General features: G+C 44.7%; 1 protein-coding gene and 1 pseudogene across 2 annotated transcripts; one reads left to right on the top strand and one right to left on the bottom strand.

Moving 5' to 3' along the window:
* Positions 1-1,217: 1,217 nt before the first annotated feature.
* Positions 1,218-17,590, bottom strand: GPN3 (GPN-loop GTPase 3). 2 transcript variants are annotated; one of them, XM_002823732.6, is made up of 9 exons: positions 17,234-17,590; positions 16,918-17,137; positions 13,869-13,977; positions 8,336-8,503; positions 6,160-6,284; positions 4,468-4,583; positions 4,240-4,336; positions 2,395-2,523; positions 1,218-1,769 (listed from the first exon to the last, which is right to left on the bottom strand). In XM_002823732.6, exons 1-9 carry the CDS (start codon positions 17,578-17,580, stop codon positions 1,707-1,709), a joined length of 1,374 nt encoding a protein of 457 aa, XP_002823778.4. In that variant the 5' UTR covers positions 17,581-17,590; the 3' UTR covers positions 1,218-1,706. The 2 variants fall into 2 exon arrangements, with proteins under 2 accessions (XP_002823778.4, XP_024113056.1); XM_024257288.2 differs by lacking the exon at positions 16,918-17,137 and having other exon boundaries at positions 17,234-17,398.
* On the top strand, positions 9,533-10,021 carry LOC112135842 (large ribosomal subunit protein eL31-like; annotated as a pseudogene).
* Positions 17,591-17,612: the final 22 nt, after the last annotated feature.

Below are 17,612 nucleotides of genomic sequence, written 5' to 3' on the forward strand. Positions count from 1 at the left end.
ATTACTAGAAAACTTCTTATGTTAAAAGTCAAGTTCATTGCTGCCTGAGAGCCATTTCTTCTGCCAGTTCCCAGCCTGGAATAGGGCCCCATGTTCCCACATCTGATTTCGCATTCAGCTGACTGGGCAAATAGCACCTTTTAGGCAAGGTCTTTTTTGACAAAGAGCCCAAAGTAGCCCCATAATCACTCGCCATTTCTTTTCTGCTTTTCTTTCCATCCTCTCTCCGAGGTTTCCTTCCTCATGGTCAGTCTCACAGGCCAGCATGGCAGCCCCACGTGAGCAAGGCCCTGCCTGCACTGTGCGTCCCTGTTCTATCCCCAGTGCCTGGCATCCACAGAACTTCAGTAAATTGGTGTAAATTTACTGAATTTCTGTCAGCCCTGCCTATGAGACAGTGAAATCCTCGAGGACTGAACTGTCAGATTCATCTTTGAAACCCCAGTGTCCAGTGGGGAAGGCACTGGAATCAGGTCCTTCACTTTTTCTCCACAGGCACATACCATACTCTCTAGAAGCTAAACCAGGGAGGACCAAGGAAGACGGCAACTGAAAAGCTGCCTCTTCTTTCTTCCCCTCCCATGTGACAATAAGTTTCTAAGAATTAGCAACCCTGGGAGATCAGGCTGTTTCCACACTCTCTATCCTCTAAGGGCCACAGGAAAGTCCCCAGGCAGCCCAGCACATCCCCCATGTTGCCTACTCATCATGCTCCTCCCTGAGTGGACCATGGGGTAGACACCCAACCCTTCCCTCTAGCCTGGCCCCCAGGCATAAGCTACCACCGATACTTACAGATGCTCACATTTTTTTTTTTTTTTTTTTGAGATGGAGTCTCACTCTGTTGCCCAGGCTGGAGTGCAATAGTGCGATCCTGGCTCACTGCAACCTCCACCTTCTGGATTCAAGGGATTCTCCCACCTCAGCCTCTCAAGTAGCTGGGATTACAGGCATGCGTCACCACGCCCAGCTAATTTTTTGTATTTTTAGTAGAGACAGGCTTTCACCATGTTGGCCAGGTTGGTCTTGAACTCCTGACTTCAGGTGATCCACCTGCCTCGGCCTCCTAAAGTGCTGGCATTACAGGTGTGGGCCACCACGCTCGGCCACATTTTGCTTAATTAAAATGAATCAAATTAGACACTGCAGTGTACTTGTTATCTAGGTCCAAGAATCATTAAAAACCTTTCTGTTTCTTTTATATATACACATACATATCTCAAAACATAGTTATTTTTACTTTTTAAGTTATATAAATAATATACATTTTCAATATAGGAAAATGGGAAGATACAGATAAGCAATGGTCTTATGTATATCCTTGCAGCTTTTTCCCTTTGGACATACATATTTTGTTACAGTAATTCCTGCATCTCAAAAATAATACAAAAAGTGAAAATAAGTTCAGACTAGCCTTAACCTTAGCTCAGGTGCTAATTTATATATAAATCTATGTGCATTCATTTCAATTTTGACTTATAAAATCTAAAGTGATGCTGTTATAATACTAAAAGATTCCACTTTAAACAGCAGCAGTTTCAGAATAATTAAAAATTTGATTCAGGCATGCGGCTGATAAAGAACGCAGTATTACTTTTTTCATTAAAATAAGTAGCTTTCTACTATCGCATCCTTTGAAGAGAAGAATGTTCTGCTGGTTTGGCCACAAGCTCTTTATGTATAGATGGTTACTTTTAGTAAACTCTTCATTCATCCTGGCATTCTTGAAAATATTCGTCAAACATAGAGGAAGACTCATCTTCACGTTCCTGACACAACGGAAACACAAAATAGAAAATATATTCATTTCCCCTCAGTCAGAACTAGTATGTGTTTAAATATTTTTCAGGTAATATCCTATGTGGAACTAATTACCCAGCACCAGCTCCAGGTGTTGCTTATAGGTAACTGTTAATAGTAAGAAAAGGCATGATTGACAGATTTTTTTCCAGATATGTAGTAAATTAATGTGCTTCTGTCTCAGAAGCATTTCTCATTTGAATTTACATTCAAGATGATTCTTGGCTAATTTCCTGTGATAGTGCTTTACTTTGCTAGTAGTCTAGTGGTCAGGAAAATAAAAAATAAATAAAAAAATGCTTTGCTGATACTATCATTAGTCTTCTCAATGACATATGTGAGGGCAGCCCAATTTCACCTCCTCTTTACACATACACACAGGCTTCATCATACTGCCTCAACAAAAGTAGAGTAAAAGTGATACTGCTTGTGGAGTACAGTGTTAATTTCAGAGATCACCCAGAAAAGCCCAGTTAACTGCCATCAATAAGACAAAAAACTAATTTAAGGAATCGCCTGGATTATGCAAGAGTCCAGTGAGTGCTGGCAAATATTTTTATCAAAAGCTAACAAACACCCCAAACCAGAAATTACCTTTGGTTCTTTAAATTCTAGGTCTTCTCCATATTGAATGGCAAAATCAATATGCTGCAATACAATGTTCATGCTTTCTTCATCTGACTGATCGTAAGGTAAAAATCGAACCATGCTGTAGTCATCAATCTACAAGTTGCGGATTTCAAGAAAAGTTCATTCTGAAGTTGTGCAAAATACATAATTTTCAACTTATATTTGAGTTTTATAACCATTTGTACTTCTGAATAAAAACACTGATGTGTTTACAGGAAGAGGAGGAGAAGGGATAGCTAGACACAGAGAGTAAATCATTGATTTTTCTAACTTCTGATCTGCTAGAACACTTGTTAGCTTATTACTTTAACTAGACACTGTTTCATGGCTATTTATCTGAATTCAACAACCACTGGAAATTTCACAGGAGAACAAACAGTCCTGAACTCTCCAAATGGTTTGAAATAATATGTTGGTAAATTTATTGGCCACTACCAATAACTACTTCTAAATTAAACTGCTGACTGACCAGCCCACAGCCCTTTTCCCTCCTCCACTTTGCAGAAAATAGGGTTGAACTGTGCTTTTTATATGGCAAATGACTGGACACAGGCAAACACTTGACCAGGTGTTGAGGAAAAAACCCCAAAAAACTTCAACTTTTTTTTTTCTCTTTTTTTTTTCCAGAGACAGTTTTGCTCTTGTTGCTCAACCTCTGCCTCCCAGGTTCAAGCAATTCTCCTGCCTCAGTCTCCTGAGTAGCTGGGATTACAGGCGTGCGCCACCATGCCCCGCTACTTTTGTATTTTTAGTAGAGACGGGGTTTTACCATGTTGGTCAGCCTGGTCTTGAACTCCTGACCTCAAGTGATCCACCCACCTTGGCCTCCCAAAGTGCTGGGATTATAGGCGTGAGCCACTGTGCACCTGGCCCCCTTTTTGTTTTTATTTTTGTTTTTTTTGAGATAGGGTCTCTCTGCCGCCTAGGCTAGAGCACAGTGGCATGATCATGGCTCACTACACCTTGACCTCCCAGGCTCAAGGGATCCTCCCACCTCAGCCTCCAGAGTAGCTGGGACTACAGGTGTGCAGCACCATGCCTGGCTTTTTTTTTTTTTTTTTGAGACGGAGTCTTTCTGTTGTTGGACGAGGCTGGAGTGCAATGACACGATCTCGGCTCCCTGCAACCTCTGCCTCTGGGTTCCAGCAACTCTCCTGCCTCAGCCTCCTGAATAGCTGGGATTACAGGCATGCGCCACCACGCCTGGCTACTTTTTGTATTTTTTAGTAGAGACAGGGTTTCACCATGTTGGCCAGGCTGGTCTCAAACTCCTGACCTCAGGTGATCCACCCACCTCGGCCTCCCAAAGAGCTGGGATTACAGGCGTAAGTCACCACGCCTGGCCTAATTTTTTTTTGTTTTTGAGACAAAGTCTTACTCTGTTGCCCAGGTTGGACTGCAGTGGCGTCATCTCAACTCACTGCAACCTCCACCTCCCGATTTCAAGTGATTCTCCTGTCTCAGGCTCCCGAGTACTAGGATTACAGGTGCACACCACCATGCCCAGCTAATTTTTTTATTTTTATTTTTAGTAGAGACAGGGTTTCACCATGTTGGCCAGGCTTGGTCTTGAACTCCTGACCTCAAATGATCAGCCTGCCTTGGCCTCCCAAAGTGCTAGGATTACAGGTGTGAGCCACTGCACCTGGCCTAATTTAAAAAATTTTTTTAGAGATAGGGTGTCACTATGTTGCCCAGGCTGGTCTTGAACTCCTGGACTCAATCTTCCCGCCTTGGCCTGCCAAAGTGCTAGGGTTACAGGCATGAGCCACTGCACCTGGCCAAAAAATCCAAACTTTAAAAGCTTACCAGTCCACATATAGCTTTAGTCAGTTTCTTGAATTTTTTGCTTCTTAAGTCACTTGTAGAATCTTCTAATAAAGAATACATGTCTGGATCTAAAAATCTTTAAAAGACAGAAAGACTGATGAATTCAGGAGACTAGGTTTATAAACAGCCAAACTTCCCATCTAAATAAAACAGAAGGTTCATCTCTGCAATTGAGATCTGATAATAATGGAAGAACAGTGAACTCACTTCTCAATTTCCTTTTTTGCTTTTTTACTCAGCAGATCCATTTTTGTCATGATGTTGACTTGTGGAATTTCTAGAGAGATCATGGCACTCAGGGCTGCCAAGATGCCAGAAATAAACTGAAGGAGGAAACAGAAAAGGGAAGATGAACTGACTGTTGCCAACAAAGTTACCTGGTCTTTGCATAGAGTCTTCTATTCCTCACTGGAACAGAACTGGCCTAAATAAAAGAAATGCAAGCTGGACGTGGTGGCTCATGCCTGTAATCCCAACACTTGGGGAGGGTGAGGCGGGCAGATCACCTCAGGTCAGGAGTTCAAGACCAGCCTGGCCAACGTGGTGAAACCTTGTCTCTACTAAAAATACAAAATTAGCTGGGCGTGGTGGCATGTGCCTGTTATCCCAGCTACTCGAGAGTCTGAGGCAGGAGAATCACTTGAACCCAGGAGGCGGAGGTTCCAGTGAGCCAAGATTGTGCCACCACATTCCAGCCTGGGCAACGAGCGAAACTCGGTCTCAAAAAAAAATAAAAATAAAAAATAAAAATAAAAATAAAAAAAGAAATGCCAGTTCAGAACATGTGGAAAAGGCAAAATTATTTATATTTTATTAAAAGTAATGCTAGCCATATAGAAAAAAATGTTCCCTAATCAAATGCTTGACTCTTGGTTCCCAAAGGTGAGGGAAGATATAGATAACACACAGTGATCACAAATTTCAATTTAGACAGCACTTTAATTTCCTTTCCCATCTAATATTCCTTAAGAGCTATTAATAAAAAATTTAATCTAGGTAGTTCATAAACTGGACAAAAGGTCCTCAGAAAATTAAAAATAGACTATGTTATAAAATAGCCATCTGCTTCAGTTTTTTCTCCCCCACTACTTCCTCTTTTTTTTTTTGAGACAGAGTCTCACTCTGTCACTCAGGCTGGTGTGCAATGGTGCGATCTTGGCGATCTCGGCTCACTGCAACCTCTGCTTCCCGTACTCAAGCGATCCTCCCACTTCAGCTTCCCAAGTAGCTGGGACTACAGGCACGTGCCACAACGCCTAGCTAATTTTTGTATTTTTTGTAGAGAGAGGGTCTCAGTCTGTTGCCCAAGCAGGTCTGAAACTCCTGGGCTCAAACAATCCTCCTGCCTTGGCCTCCCAAAGTACTAAGATTATAGGTGTGAACCACTTCGCCCAGCAACCTCAGTTTTTTTCTTGGTAAGCAGTTCCTCCTAAATCTCTATGATATAATAATTTACTATTTTTGATTAACAACATGTTATCATAATTTAATAACAAAAGGGATAAAATAACTCTGGAATCATTTGTGAAATGTTCAGAATCACACAATAATTAAAGGAACTGTCATCTGCTTGAAATCATAGTTTAAAAATCTATAAGAGACTTTGGGAGGCCAAGGCAGGTGGATCACTTGATGTTTGAGGTCAGGAGCGCAAGACCAGCCTGGCCAACATGGTAAAACCCCGTCTCTACTAAAAATACAAAAATTAGCCAGGCATGATGGCACGCACCTGTAATTTCAGCTACTCAGGAGGCTGAGGCACAAGAATCACTTGAACTGGGAGGCGGAGGTTACAGTGAGCTGAGATCATGCCACTGCGCTCCAGCCTGGGCAACAGAGTAAGACTCTGTCACACACACACACACACACACAAAATCTGTAAGAGATTTAGCTTCAGACCTTGAATGACTCCACCATGAACTGAGAATCAACAAGAAAAACTCCACAGACTCGGAACTCCCACTGCTCGAGCTGCTGGACCAGCTGTTTCATCACAGGCAGGTGAGTGTACAACTCAATCTGACCTACATGAAGAGTATTGCAAGAATTTTAGAAATAGCAAGTATGTTAAATCATCAAGTTAGAGGAAACAAATTTTCCCCATAAGATGGATAAAAATAAAAGCCAACACATTTTTAAGGGGCCCACAGCCTCTCAAAGCAATCATAAAACCTAAGGTACTGCCACCATAAGAATCCCTAACTATTAAGTTTTATGTAGAAAATGAGGTTCTCTGGTTGGGCAGGGTGGCTCATGCCTGTAATCCCAGCTGTAATCCTAGCTGTGGCAGGTGGATCACTTGAGGCCAGGAGTTCAAGACCAGTCTGGCCAACACAGTGAAACCCCGTCTCTACTAAAAATACAAAAAAATTAGCCAGGCATGGTGGTGCGCGCCTGTGGTCCCAGCTACTCCTTGGGATGCTGAGGCACAAGAATCGCTTAAACCCGGGAGGAGGAGGCTGCAGCGAGCCAAGATCACGCCACTGCACTCCAGCCTAGGCGACAGAGTAAGACTCTGTCTTTAAAAAAAAAAAAAAGAAAGAAAGAAAATGAGGTTATTCACACTTTAGTTTTCTGCCAATCAATGTGAGTGTTATTGGCCAGATGCCATGGCTCACACACCTGTAATCCCAGCACTTTGGGAGGCTAAGGTGGGAGGATAGCTTGAGCCCAGGACTTTGAGACCAGCCTGAGCAATATAGTGAGACCCTATCTCTACAAAAATAAATAAATAAGTGCTACAAAGATATCTATAGTTTGGGAATATTCATCAAGCTGTATACTTATGATATACATACTTTTCTGTGGGTATATGTATGGTCAATTAAAAGCAAGGGGAAAAAAGTGAGGGCCATAAATGGTCAAAGCCAGGTTAGGCTCAAGTTGAAAATTAACAATTTGGGCTGGATGCGGTGGCTTACACCAGTAATCCCAGCATTTGGGAGGCTGAGGCGGGTGAATCACCTAAGGTCCAGAGTTTGAGACCAGCCTGGCCAACACAGTGAAACCTTGTCTCTACTAAAAATACAAAAATATCTGGGTGTGGTGGTGGGTGCCTGTAATCCCAGCTACTTGGGAGACTGAGACAGGAGAATCACTTGAACCCAGGAAGTGGAGACCAGAGTGAGCCGAGATGGCGCCATCGTACTCCAGCCTGGGTGACAGGAGTGAAACTCAGTCTCAAAAAAAAAAAAAAGAAAAGAAAATTCACAATTTGGCTTCAGAAGCCATGATGTGCTATTATCTGTCTCCTACCAGTCACACCTCATGACAATTGCCTCTTTGTTTATTATGCTCCAGCCACACTGGCCTTTTCAGTGCCTTAAAACAGCTTTATTCCTTCCTCCTGGGAGGTGTTCAGCAGGCTGTGCCCTCTGCCTTCCTCACCCTCAGCCTCCAGCCCAGCTGAAAGACCGCCTCAGATGCCTCTCTAACGGCCATTATCTGTGTGACGATCTGTGCTACTCCTGTGGAATACTCAATGACAACTGAATATTAAATAATCATTTGGATGCCTTTTGTTTGTACTGTCTTGAGTTCTGCCAAATGTGAGCTCCATGAGGCCAGAGACCATGGCTATCTGTGCTCTATGGTATTCCCAGTGTACAAAGCAAGCACTTAATAGATATACTTTTTTTGTTTTTGAGACAGAGTCTCACTCTGTTGCCCAGGCTGGAGTGTAGTGGTGCAATCTTGGCTCATTGCAAGCCCCGCCTCCCAGGTTCACGCCATTCTCCTGCCTCAGCCTCCTGAGTAGCTGGGACTACAGGCCACCACGCCCGGCTAATTTTTTGTATTTTTAGTAGAGACAGGGTTTCACCATGTTAGCCAGGATGGTCTCGATCTCCTGACCTCGTGATCCGCCTGCCTCAGCCTCCCGAAGTGCTGAGATTACAGGCGTGAGCCACTGTGCCCGGCCTCAATAGATATACTTAATAAGTCACAGCCATTGAATAAGAATAGCTTGGTACTTTACTGCAGTATAGTTTAGAGCTATAAATACTCTCCTTTCTCCTACTAAGGATGGAACTATCAAGACTTTAAGGAACACAATGCATTCAAATTGTTGATTCACCTGGACAATCAAAAAGGATATAGTCGTCCTCTACGTGGCCAAGACAGTTCTCCAGCCAGTCAAAATTATTGGCAAAGTACTCCATGCAAAATACCAATCCTCCATTGGGACCGAATCGCAGAGAATCATCCTCCATTACATCATCCACCTCGATCAGTTCCCGGATGTCTGAAAAGGACAGATAGGGCCCAGAATATATGTGTCCCTTCAAAAATTGTTATCCTTACTAGAAATAGAACATAAAAGTTAATAATTACATAAAAAACTCATATGCAGGAAATTATTTATGTACATGGCTTTTCACTGTAGCAGTGTCCATCAATAGAGAACTGAGCAAATAAATTATTGTACAGCCCGACAATGGAATACTACGCAGCCATAAATGGGGAAAATCTCTTTAAGTATTAATAGTAATACAACCTCCTAGGCATACTGTTCAGTGAAAAATGCAAGGTGCAGAACTGTGTAAGAATGCTATCACTGGTGTTAATAAAAGACAAAAATTCACTACATAGACATAATACGTATACATCTTGAATTTTATGTGCACAGGCTATGAAAGAACACACCAGAACTGGTAACACTGGCTGCTGCCAGGGAGGGGAGCTGACTGCTGGGATGCAGACCTGAGAGGAAGATGTTTTCCTGTATACTTACTCTTTAGTACTTTTACATTATGAACCATGTGAATATGTATTACCTATTCCAAAAAAGTACAAAACCAAAAAAAGAAAACCGATGACCATTTCTTAACACAATGACACTAAGGAAACTATTTCACCTCCTTGAGCCTCACTTTCCTTATCCTGGGTTAGAAGGATGAGAACTATGAGATAATATATCAAAATCACCATCAGGGGCTAGGCGCAGTGACTCATGCCTGTAATCCCAGCACTTTGGGAGGGTGAGGCAGGCGGATCACTTGAGGTCAGGAGTTCAAGACCAGCCTGGCCAACATGCTGAAACCTGTCTCTACTAAAAATATAGAAATTAGGCTGGGCGTGGTGGCTCATGCCTGTAATCCCAGCACTTTGGGAGGCCGAGGTCGGGGGATCACGAGGTCAGGAGTTCGAGACCAGCCTGGCCAACATGGTAAAGCCCCATCTCTACTAAAAATACAAAAATTAGCCAGGCGTGGTGGCGCACGCCTGTAGTTCTAGCCACTCTGGAGGCTGAGGCAGGAGAATCACTTGAACCCAGGAGGCGGAGGTTGCAGTGAGCCAAGATCACGCCATTGCACTCAAGCCCAGGCGACAGAGCAAGACTCCATCTCACTTTCCAACTTGGACCCAGCAGAATGGCTCCCGCAAAGAAGGGTGGCGAGAAGAAAAAGGGCCATTCTGCCATCAACGAAGTGGTAACCCGAGAATACACCATCAACATTCACAAGCGCATCCATGGAGTGGGCTTCAAGAAGCGTGCCCCGCGGGCACTCAAAGAGATTCGGAAATTTGCCATGAAGGAGATGGGAACTCCAGATGTGCGCATTGATACCAGGCTCAACAAAGCTGTCTGGGCCAAAGGAATAAGGAATGTCCCATACTGAATCCGTGTGCGGCTGTCCAGAAAACGTAATGAGGATGAAGATTCACCAAATAAGCTATATACTTTGGTTACCTATGTACCTGTCACCATTTTCAAAAATCTACAGACAGTCAATGTGTATGAGAACTAATCGCTGATCGTCAAATACATCAAATAAAGTTATAAAATTGAAAAAAAAAAAAAGACTCCATCTCAAACAAAAACAAAAACAAACAAAAATAGAAAAATTAGTCAGGTGTGCTGGCACGTGCCTGTAATCCCAGCTGCTCAGGAGGCTGAGGCAGGAGAATCACTTGAACCCAGGAGGCAGAGGATGTAGTGAGATGACATGGTGCCACTGCACTCCAGCCTGGGCGGCAGAGAGAGACTCTGTCTCAGGAAAAAAAAAAATCACCAACAGGAAAGGCTTAAAAAATTCTGGTATGGTTATCTTACTAATTTTTGGGAATCAGTATATAGAATCTTCTACCTTAGGTTTTTACTTATTTTTGTGCTCAAACCTACATTCTCCATTCACAAAGGACTGAGCTTCATTCACAGACACATTTATACTGACAACACCTTCCTACCCTCTCCCTTAGCGATAAATAACAGATAACTGATCCAAATTGGGACAATCAATCTGGCTTTCTTTCTTTTTAGACAGAGTCTCACTCTGCTGCCCAGGCTGGAGTGCAGTGGCATAATCATGGCTCACTGCAACCTTGACCTCGTAGGTTCAAGTGATCCTCCCACCTCAACCTCCTGAGTGGCTGGGAATACAGGCACCCGCCAGCACGCCAGGCTAATCTTTGTATTGACTTGTAGAGATGGGGTTTCACCATGCTGCCCAGGCTGGTCTTGAACTCCTGGGTTCAAGCCATCCATCTGCTTTGGCCTCCCAAAGTGCTGGGATTACAGGTATGAGTCATAGCGCCCATCCTAAGTCCTCTTTTTAACTAAGCTAGCTTAGAGTGGTTTCCGTTTGCTGCAAGCAAATGGTTCCAAAGTAATACAATGCCTTTTTTCTCAAAGATAAGAATTTCACGTCTCCTCCTGTCCCTTCAATCTGCCTCCCCGCAACCTGCTTACTCACTAACAGAAATCAAGTTTCCCTTTGCACTTAGTGAGTGCAAAGAGAACGTCCCCAAACCTAAAACGACCTGTCTCCCTCCACAGGAAATTATATCATACACTCAACAAAGTTGTAAGAGTCACCCTTGATTCCTTACTTTGCTATGCCTTCTTGGTTCAATCCCCCACAAAATGCTGTTAATTCAACTTGCAAAATATATTGAATCTGTCTGCTTCCTTATATCTCCACCGTGACCACCCTAGTCCTGGTGTACACCTGGCTAACTACAACAGCAGCAGTGCAGGTTGTACTTCTTTTTTTAATTTTGAGACAGAGTTTCGCTCTTGTTGCCAAGGCTGGAGTGCAATGGTGCGATCTCGGCTCACCAGAACCTCTGCCTCCCGGATTCAAGCAATTCCCCTGTCTCAGCCTCCACAGTAGCTGGGATTACAGGCATGTGTCACCACGCCCAGCTAATTTTGTATTTTTTTTTTTTTTTTTTGAGACGGAGTCTCGCTCTGTCGCGCAGGCTGGAGTACAGTGGCGCAATCTCGGCTCACTGCAAGCTCTGCCTCCTGGGTTCACGCCATTCTCCTGCCTCGGCCTCCCCAGTAGCTGGGACTACAGGCGCCCACCACCACGCCCGGCTAGTTTTTTGTATTTTTAGTAGAGACGGGGTTTCACCGTGTTAGCCAGGATGGTCTTGATCTCCTGACCTTGTGATCCGGCCGCCTCGTCCTCCCAAAGTGCTGGGATTACAGGCGTGAGCCACCGCATTTTTGGTAGAGATGGGGTTTCTCCATGTTGGTCAGGCTGGTCTCGAACTCCCGACCTCAGGTGATCCACCCACCTCAGCCTCCCAAAATGCTGGGATTACAGGCATGAGCCACCATGCCCAGTCATGCAGGTTGTACTTCTACTCTCAACCCACTAGAGTTCATTTTTCATCTGAGCACCTGAGTTATTTTTTAAGACATAAATCAGGCCAAGTGCGGTGGCTCATGCCTATTATCCCAGCACTTTTGGAAGTCAAGCTGGGTGAGTCGCTTGAGCCCAGGAGTTCGAGACCAGCCTGGAAATCGAGACCAGCCTGGGCAATGAGACCAGCCTGGGCAACATGGAGAAACCCCGCCCCTACAAAAAATACAAAAATTACCCAGGCATGATAGTGTGTGCCTGTAGTCCCAGCTACTTGGGAGGCTGAGGTAGGAGGATTGCTTGAGTCCAGGAGGTTGAGACTGCAATGAGCTGTGATCAGGCTACTATACTACAGCCTGGGTGACAGAGTGAGACCTTGTCTCAAAAACAAAACAACAACAACAACAACAACAAAAGGCCGGATGCAGTGGCCCACGCCTCTAATCCCAGCACTTTGGGAGACTGAGGCCAGCAGATTGCTTGAGCTCAGGAGTTTGAGACCAACCTGGGCAGCATAGTGAAACCCTGCCTCTACAAAAAAAAAAAAATATAAAAATTAGCCAGGCATGGTGGCACGCACCTGTAGTCCCAGCTACTTGGGAGGCTGAGGTGGGAGGATGGCTTGAGCTCAGGAGGCAGAGGTTGTGCCACTGCACTCCAGCCTGGGCGACAGAGCTGGACTCTGTCTCAAAAAAACCAAAAAACCCCCAAAACGTATATCAAATGTCAATCCTTTCCTCTTCTTAAAACCCTCTAGTGGCACCCCACTGACAACAGGATAAAATCCCATCTTCTCATGTCCTGTTAGCCCCTACCCACTTCTTTCTTTCAGTCATTACGCTTTAGCTCACTGACATCTTGGCTTTCCTGGAGAATACCAAATCCTTTCTCAACTCCAGGCTATTTATTTATTTATTTTATTTTTCAGAGATGGATCTTGCAGTGTTGCCCAGGCTGGACTTGAACTCCTGGGCTCAAGTGATCCTCCCACATCAGCCTCCCAAGTAGCTGGGACTACAGGCACATGTTGCTGCACCCAGCTTTGCATATTTATTGATCTAAATGTTCCCTCATTTTGGAAGGACTTTCCTCAGCCTGAGGAGCATATTACCATCCTTCAGGTCTAGGCTCAAAGATCCCCTCCTCAGAGTCACCATCCTCCCTGACAATCTTAGCTAAGGCAACCTCTCCCAATGAGTACTTCTCATGAGCCTGTCTGCAGCCATCACATTCTGTAACATGCTCATCATGTTGTTTATTGCCTATTTCCTAAAGGGCTGGTGTGGGCAGGGATAATGTCTGTATTATTCTCTGCTATAACTCTGGTGTCTGGCATAAAACAGGTGTTCAACAGACACTTGAATGAACAAATTAAAAGAATTAAAAAAAACAAAGCCAGGCTCCTGACTTATAGTGATCAGCAATATACCACATGATTCCCTACAGCAGGACTAAGGACAAAAGGGACAGAATGAAAGGGTGCTGAGGGAAGTGTCCATTTCCTTTTTTTTTTTTTTTTTTGAGATGGAGTCTCGCTCTGTTGCCCAGGCTGGAGTGCAGTGGCACAATCTCGGCTCACTGCAACCTCTGTCTCCTGGGTTCAAGCGATTCTCCTTTCTCAGTCTCCTGAGTAGCTGGGATTACAGGCACACGCCACCACGCCCAGCTAATTTTTTTGTGTTTTTAGTAGAGACAGGGTTTCATCATGTTGGTCAGGCTGGTCTCGAACTCCTGACCTCGTGATCCACCCGCCTCGGCCTCCCAAAGTGCTGGGATTACAGGCGTGAGCCTCTGCACCCGGCCCCATTTACTTTTAAATCTTACATCAAAGACCAAGCAAGGATACTGTCACACATATCACCATGAACAGATGTGACCAAATGACAAGCTCATGCTATTTACCATAAAACCAGGGATCCAGACTATAATAACTATCTGTGCTAAGCAGCTAGTACTCACTGCCTCCCCAGCCCTTACTGTTCCTGAAGGTGGGGGGAGCCTCTGCTCAGGACTTACCAGCCATCACGGAGTAGTTGAAGTGTTCTGCTGCTGGATCCAGGTTTACAACTTGGACAGACCGGTTGAGGGCTTCACAGTGCTGGACCATGGTGGCACAGTAGGTGCTCTGTAATGTTACAAGGCATGAGGTTAAAGCAACAGGTAGTGTAGTGCTACCTTCCATACTCTAGAATACTATCCACTAAGGTGAAAACTATGCCTTCATCAACTAAGAGGCTGACTGACAACAAGGGAAAAAGATACCTGACTGGGCTGCAGATTCAAACCTGACTTAGACTCATGGGTAACTCTGGGGAATTTACTTCTCCACTCTGCCCCTCAATTTTCTTGTCTCTAACTGGGATGTCCTCCATAATCACTAAGGCTCCTTACTGTTCTAACATGTGACAAGTGGTATTTAAAGGGAAGATTTCTGGTTACATAGTGTAACACCTAACACAGTGTCTCTACCAGGACTTGTACAGCCCAAACAAAGCTTTAGGTAGGATGGTCAGGGATGATGTTGCTGAGTAGGGGATATCTGAGTATATGAGAAGGAGCTTGCCAACCTAAGGGGAAGAGCATTCCAAGATGAAAGAATGCCAAAGTCAATAAATAGTCTGGAGGTGGCTATCAGTTTGTAAGTTTTGGTTTAGATAATTGTTTATCCCTTATGTAGTTGTTACCATACTATGTTAAAATCTGGGGCTGGGTGCAGTGACTCACACCTGTAATCCCAGTACTTCGGGAGGCCAAGGTCGACGGATCACCTGAGGTCAGGAGTTGGAGACCAGCCTGGCCGACATGGTGAAACCTCGTCTCTACTAAAAATACAAAAATTAGCCGGGTGTGGTGGCGTATGCCTGTAATCTCAGATACTCGGGAGGCTGAGGCAGGAGAATCGCCTGAACCCGGGAGGCAGAGGTCGCAGTGAGCTGAGATCACACCACTGCACTCTAGCCTGGATGACAGAACAAGACTTCTGGCTCAAAAAAAAAAAAAAAAAAAAAAAAAGTCTCTAGGCTACTGATCTATGTCATCCTCTGTTCAAAGTCAGAGATGTGTCTTATTCAGTTTCCCAAGCACAGGGACTAGCACAATACCTAGTACATAATAAATACTTGATAATTGTTTCTAATTGACTTATTATGTTTAAAGATAAGCTCCACAAGGGCAGGGATTTTGTGTGTGCATGTTTTTTTCCCCACACAACCCCCAGGGCCCAAAACAGTGCTTGGGATAAAGAACATACTTAAGGAATGTTTCTGATAATAGGCATCAAAAGCTTATAAAGATACTTGTTTAACACAATCAGTCCAAAAATTAAAATAGACTATAGAAAACACATCCACCATGCTGTCCTCTCAGTGCCTTTACACATACTGTTGTCTCTGTCAGGAATGCCCTCTCCATACATCACACACTGTATCTTTTTTTTTTTTTTGTGCAAAGGGTCTCACTGTCACTCAGGCTGGAGTGCAGTGGCACCATCATAGCTCACTGCAGCTTTGACCCAGGCTCAAGCGATTCTCCAGCCTTAGCCCCCCGAGTAGGTGGGACTATAGGCTCTCGCCACCATGCCCAGCTAATTTCTGTATTTTTGGTAGAGACAGGGCTTCACCATGTTGCCCAGGCTGACCTTGAACTCCGGGGCTCAAGTGATCTGCTGGCCTCAGCCTCCCAAAGTGCGAGGATTACAGGCTTAAGCCACCACACCTGGCCACATCACACTGTATCTTAATTGACAGGTCATCTATTTGTCTTCCCCAACAGACTACAGACTCTGGGTAAGTTAAAGGTCATAGGTATCTTAGTTACATGTACATGTTTTTTACCCAGAATAAGTCAACAGCTTAGAACAATGTGTTTGTTAAAGACTGAGGCCACACAACACCTCCATACTCTAGTGTTTCCCACACTTCTTTTTTTTTTTTTTTTTTTTTGCGACAGTACCTCTGTCACCCAGGCTGGAGTGCAGTGGTACGATCACCACTCACCACAGCCTCAACCTCCTGGGTTCAGGTAATCCTCCCACTTCAGCTTCCCGAGAAGCTGGGACTACAGGTGCCTGCCACCAGGCCTGGCTAATTTTTGCATTTTTTTGTAGAGACAGAGTTTCGCTGTGTTGCCCAGGCTGGTCTCAAGCGATCCGTCCACCTCCATCTCCCAAAGTGATAGGATTACAGACGTGAGCCACCACGCCTGGCTATGTTTCCCACACATACGTTATTTGATCCATATCTTCACCATTCTCACTGTATTTGAATGTTCCTAACATTCCCTTAGTATTTGTTTACAAGAAAAAATTTTATCCCTACTGTAAACTGAAAACCACTTATATTTGACATAACGTGAAATTAGACATAAAATTATATAAAATCTTTAAATGTTCTTATTTTTAGCTAAATACAGGTGCCTATTAAAAGCTCTGAGACTAAGAACTGCTCTTTGAAAAGACTTGGGGATTAAAGAAGTGCTGAAGATACACACTAGCACCGAACATAATTTCTCCTAAATGCGAAGTTAAGAACTGAAAGAGAAATGAAAAGGGAACAATTTCTTCAATACATCATCTGATGCTCCTTAATGTGGGGTCCATGTACCACCTAAAAGCACCTTAAATACCAAAAGTCCATGTCCCAAGTTCTGAGAAACAGTAATTAATGAGACCGCACTTTACCCTCCTGGGAGCGAGACAGGGCCGGATTCTGGAGTTTAGACAAAGCTAGATTTATATTTTTTTGCTGAGCAAAGAACTTAATTAACCTTTCTGTGTCTCGTTTTCTGTAAAACGAGAAAAATGAGATCTCTCTCACAGGGTTGTTGTAGAAATAAGCGAGGCGTTTAATCTGCTGCCTGGGGCTTAAGTATACAATAAATATTAACAACTACCATTATTTCCCTTTCAAAACAACAACAAAAAAGAACGTGAAGCCAGACAGCAGAAATGAGTTGCGTGGGGTCTCAGTGTTCCCAATACACACACCCGCCGGCTCACTCCCTTAGGACCCATCTCCCGCCTTCCACGTACTCCTACTTTTCTCTCCCTGTCCCCGCAGATCCTCACCTTCCCGCTGCCCGCGGGGCCCATGACCAGCTGCGCATACCGAGGCATGTTGGTTCCCGGAGCCGCCCGCCACACTCCCTTAGCCTTCGCGCGACGCCCACTGAGCTCCGGGAAAGTGAAGTGCGAACCAATCGCAATCCACATTCTTTCTACGTCTTCAGTTCTACCACACCTTCTACTACGGGGCAGCCCGCAGGCCAAATCCCGTGAGAAACGCGTCCTGAGAAAAAAGGGGAGGGGTGAGGGAGAGGATTTGCGCGTGCGCAGAAGTAGTTGTTGGAAATTGGCCGTTGGGATGCAGTCTGAGCTTGGATACCTGAGTAATAACGGACAACAGATAAAGCTCCGCATCCTTGCGCCACGTGCTTCGGTCCGTGGTTTGCGTGGAGACGTTTGACCTGTATGGTGACCCTCGCGATTTGCAAATGTGCTGAGGATCTGGAATACTGAAGTGGAAGGCACCTCTTGTTTTGGGGAGCATGTATATTTCCCTCTTGTGACGCACTGCTTCCACAGAGAGGTGCAAACGTGCAAACGCTCAGCGACCGCAGCGCTTCTGCCCCTCCCCCACTGTAACTCCGGGGTCGCGTATCTGCCCGCCCCGCTCTCCCGAAGCTCTTCGGGCAGTGTCCGAACGGCTTCGGAGGGGCGAGAAGCCGGCATCCCGCCTCTCCGGAATACTCGCAGCCTGACGC

The sequence above is a fragment of the Pongo abelii genome, chromosome 10, assembly GCF_028885655.2.
Source record: "Pongo abelii isolate AG06213 chromosome 10, NHGRI_mPonAbe1-v2.0_pri, whole genome shotgun sequence".
Lineage (NCBI taxonomy): Eukaryota > Metazoa > Chordata > Mammalia > Primates > Hominidae > Pongo > Pongo abelii.

Coding starts and splice junctions, on each gene's coding strand:
- GPN3 (XM_002823732.6), bottom strand. CDS start 17,580: ATGCCGGCTTCTCGCCCCTCCGAAGCCGTTCGGACACTGCCCGAAGAG. Junction 6,285..8,335: donor TATCCTTTTTGATTGTCCAG/GTGAATCAACAA, acceptor CTCTTCATGTAG/GTCAGATTGAGTTGTACACT. Junction 2,524..4,239: donor CTAAAGCTATATGTGGACTG/GTAAGCTTTTAA, acceptor CGCAACTTGTAG/ATTGATGACTACAGCATGGT.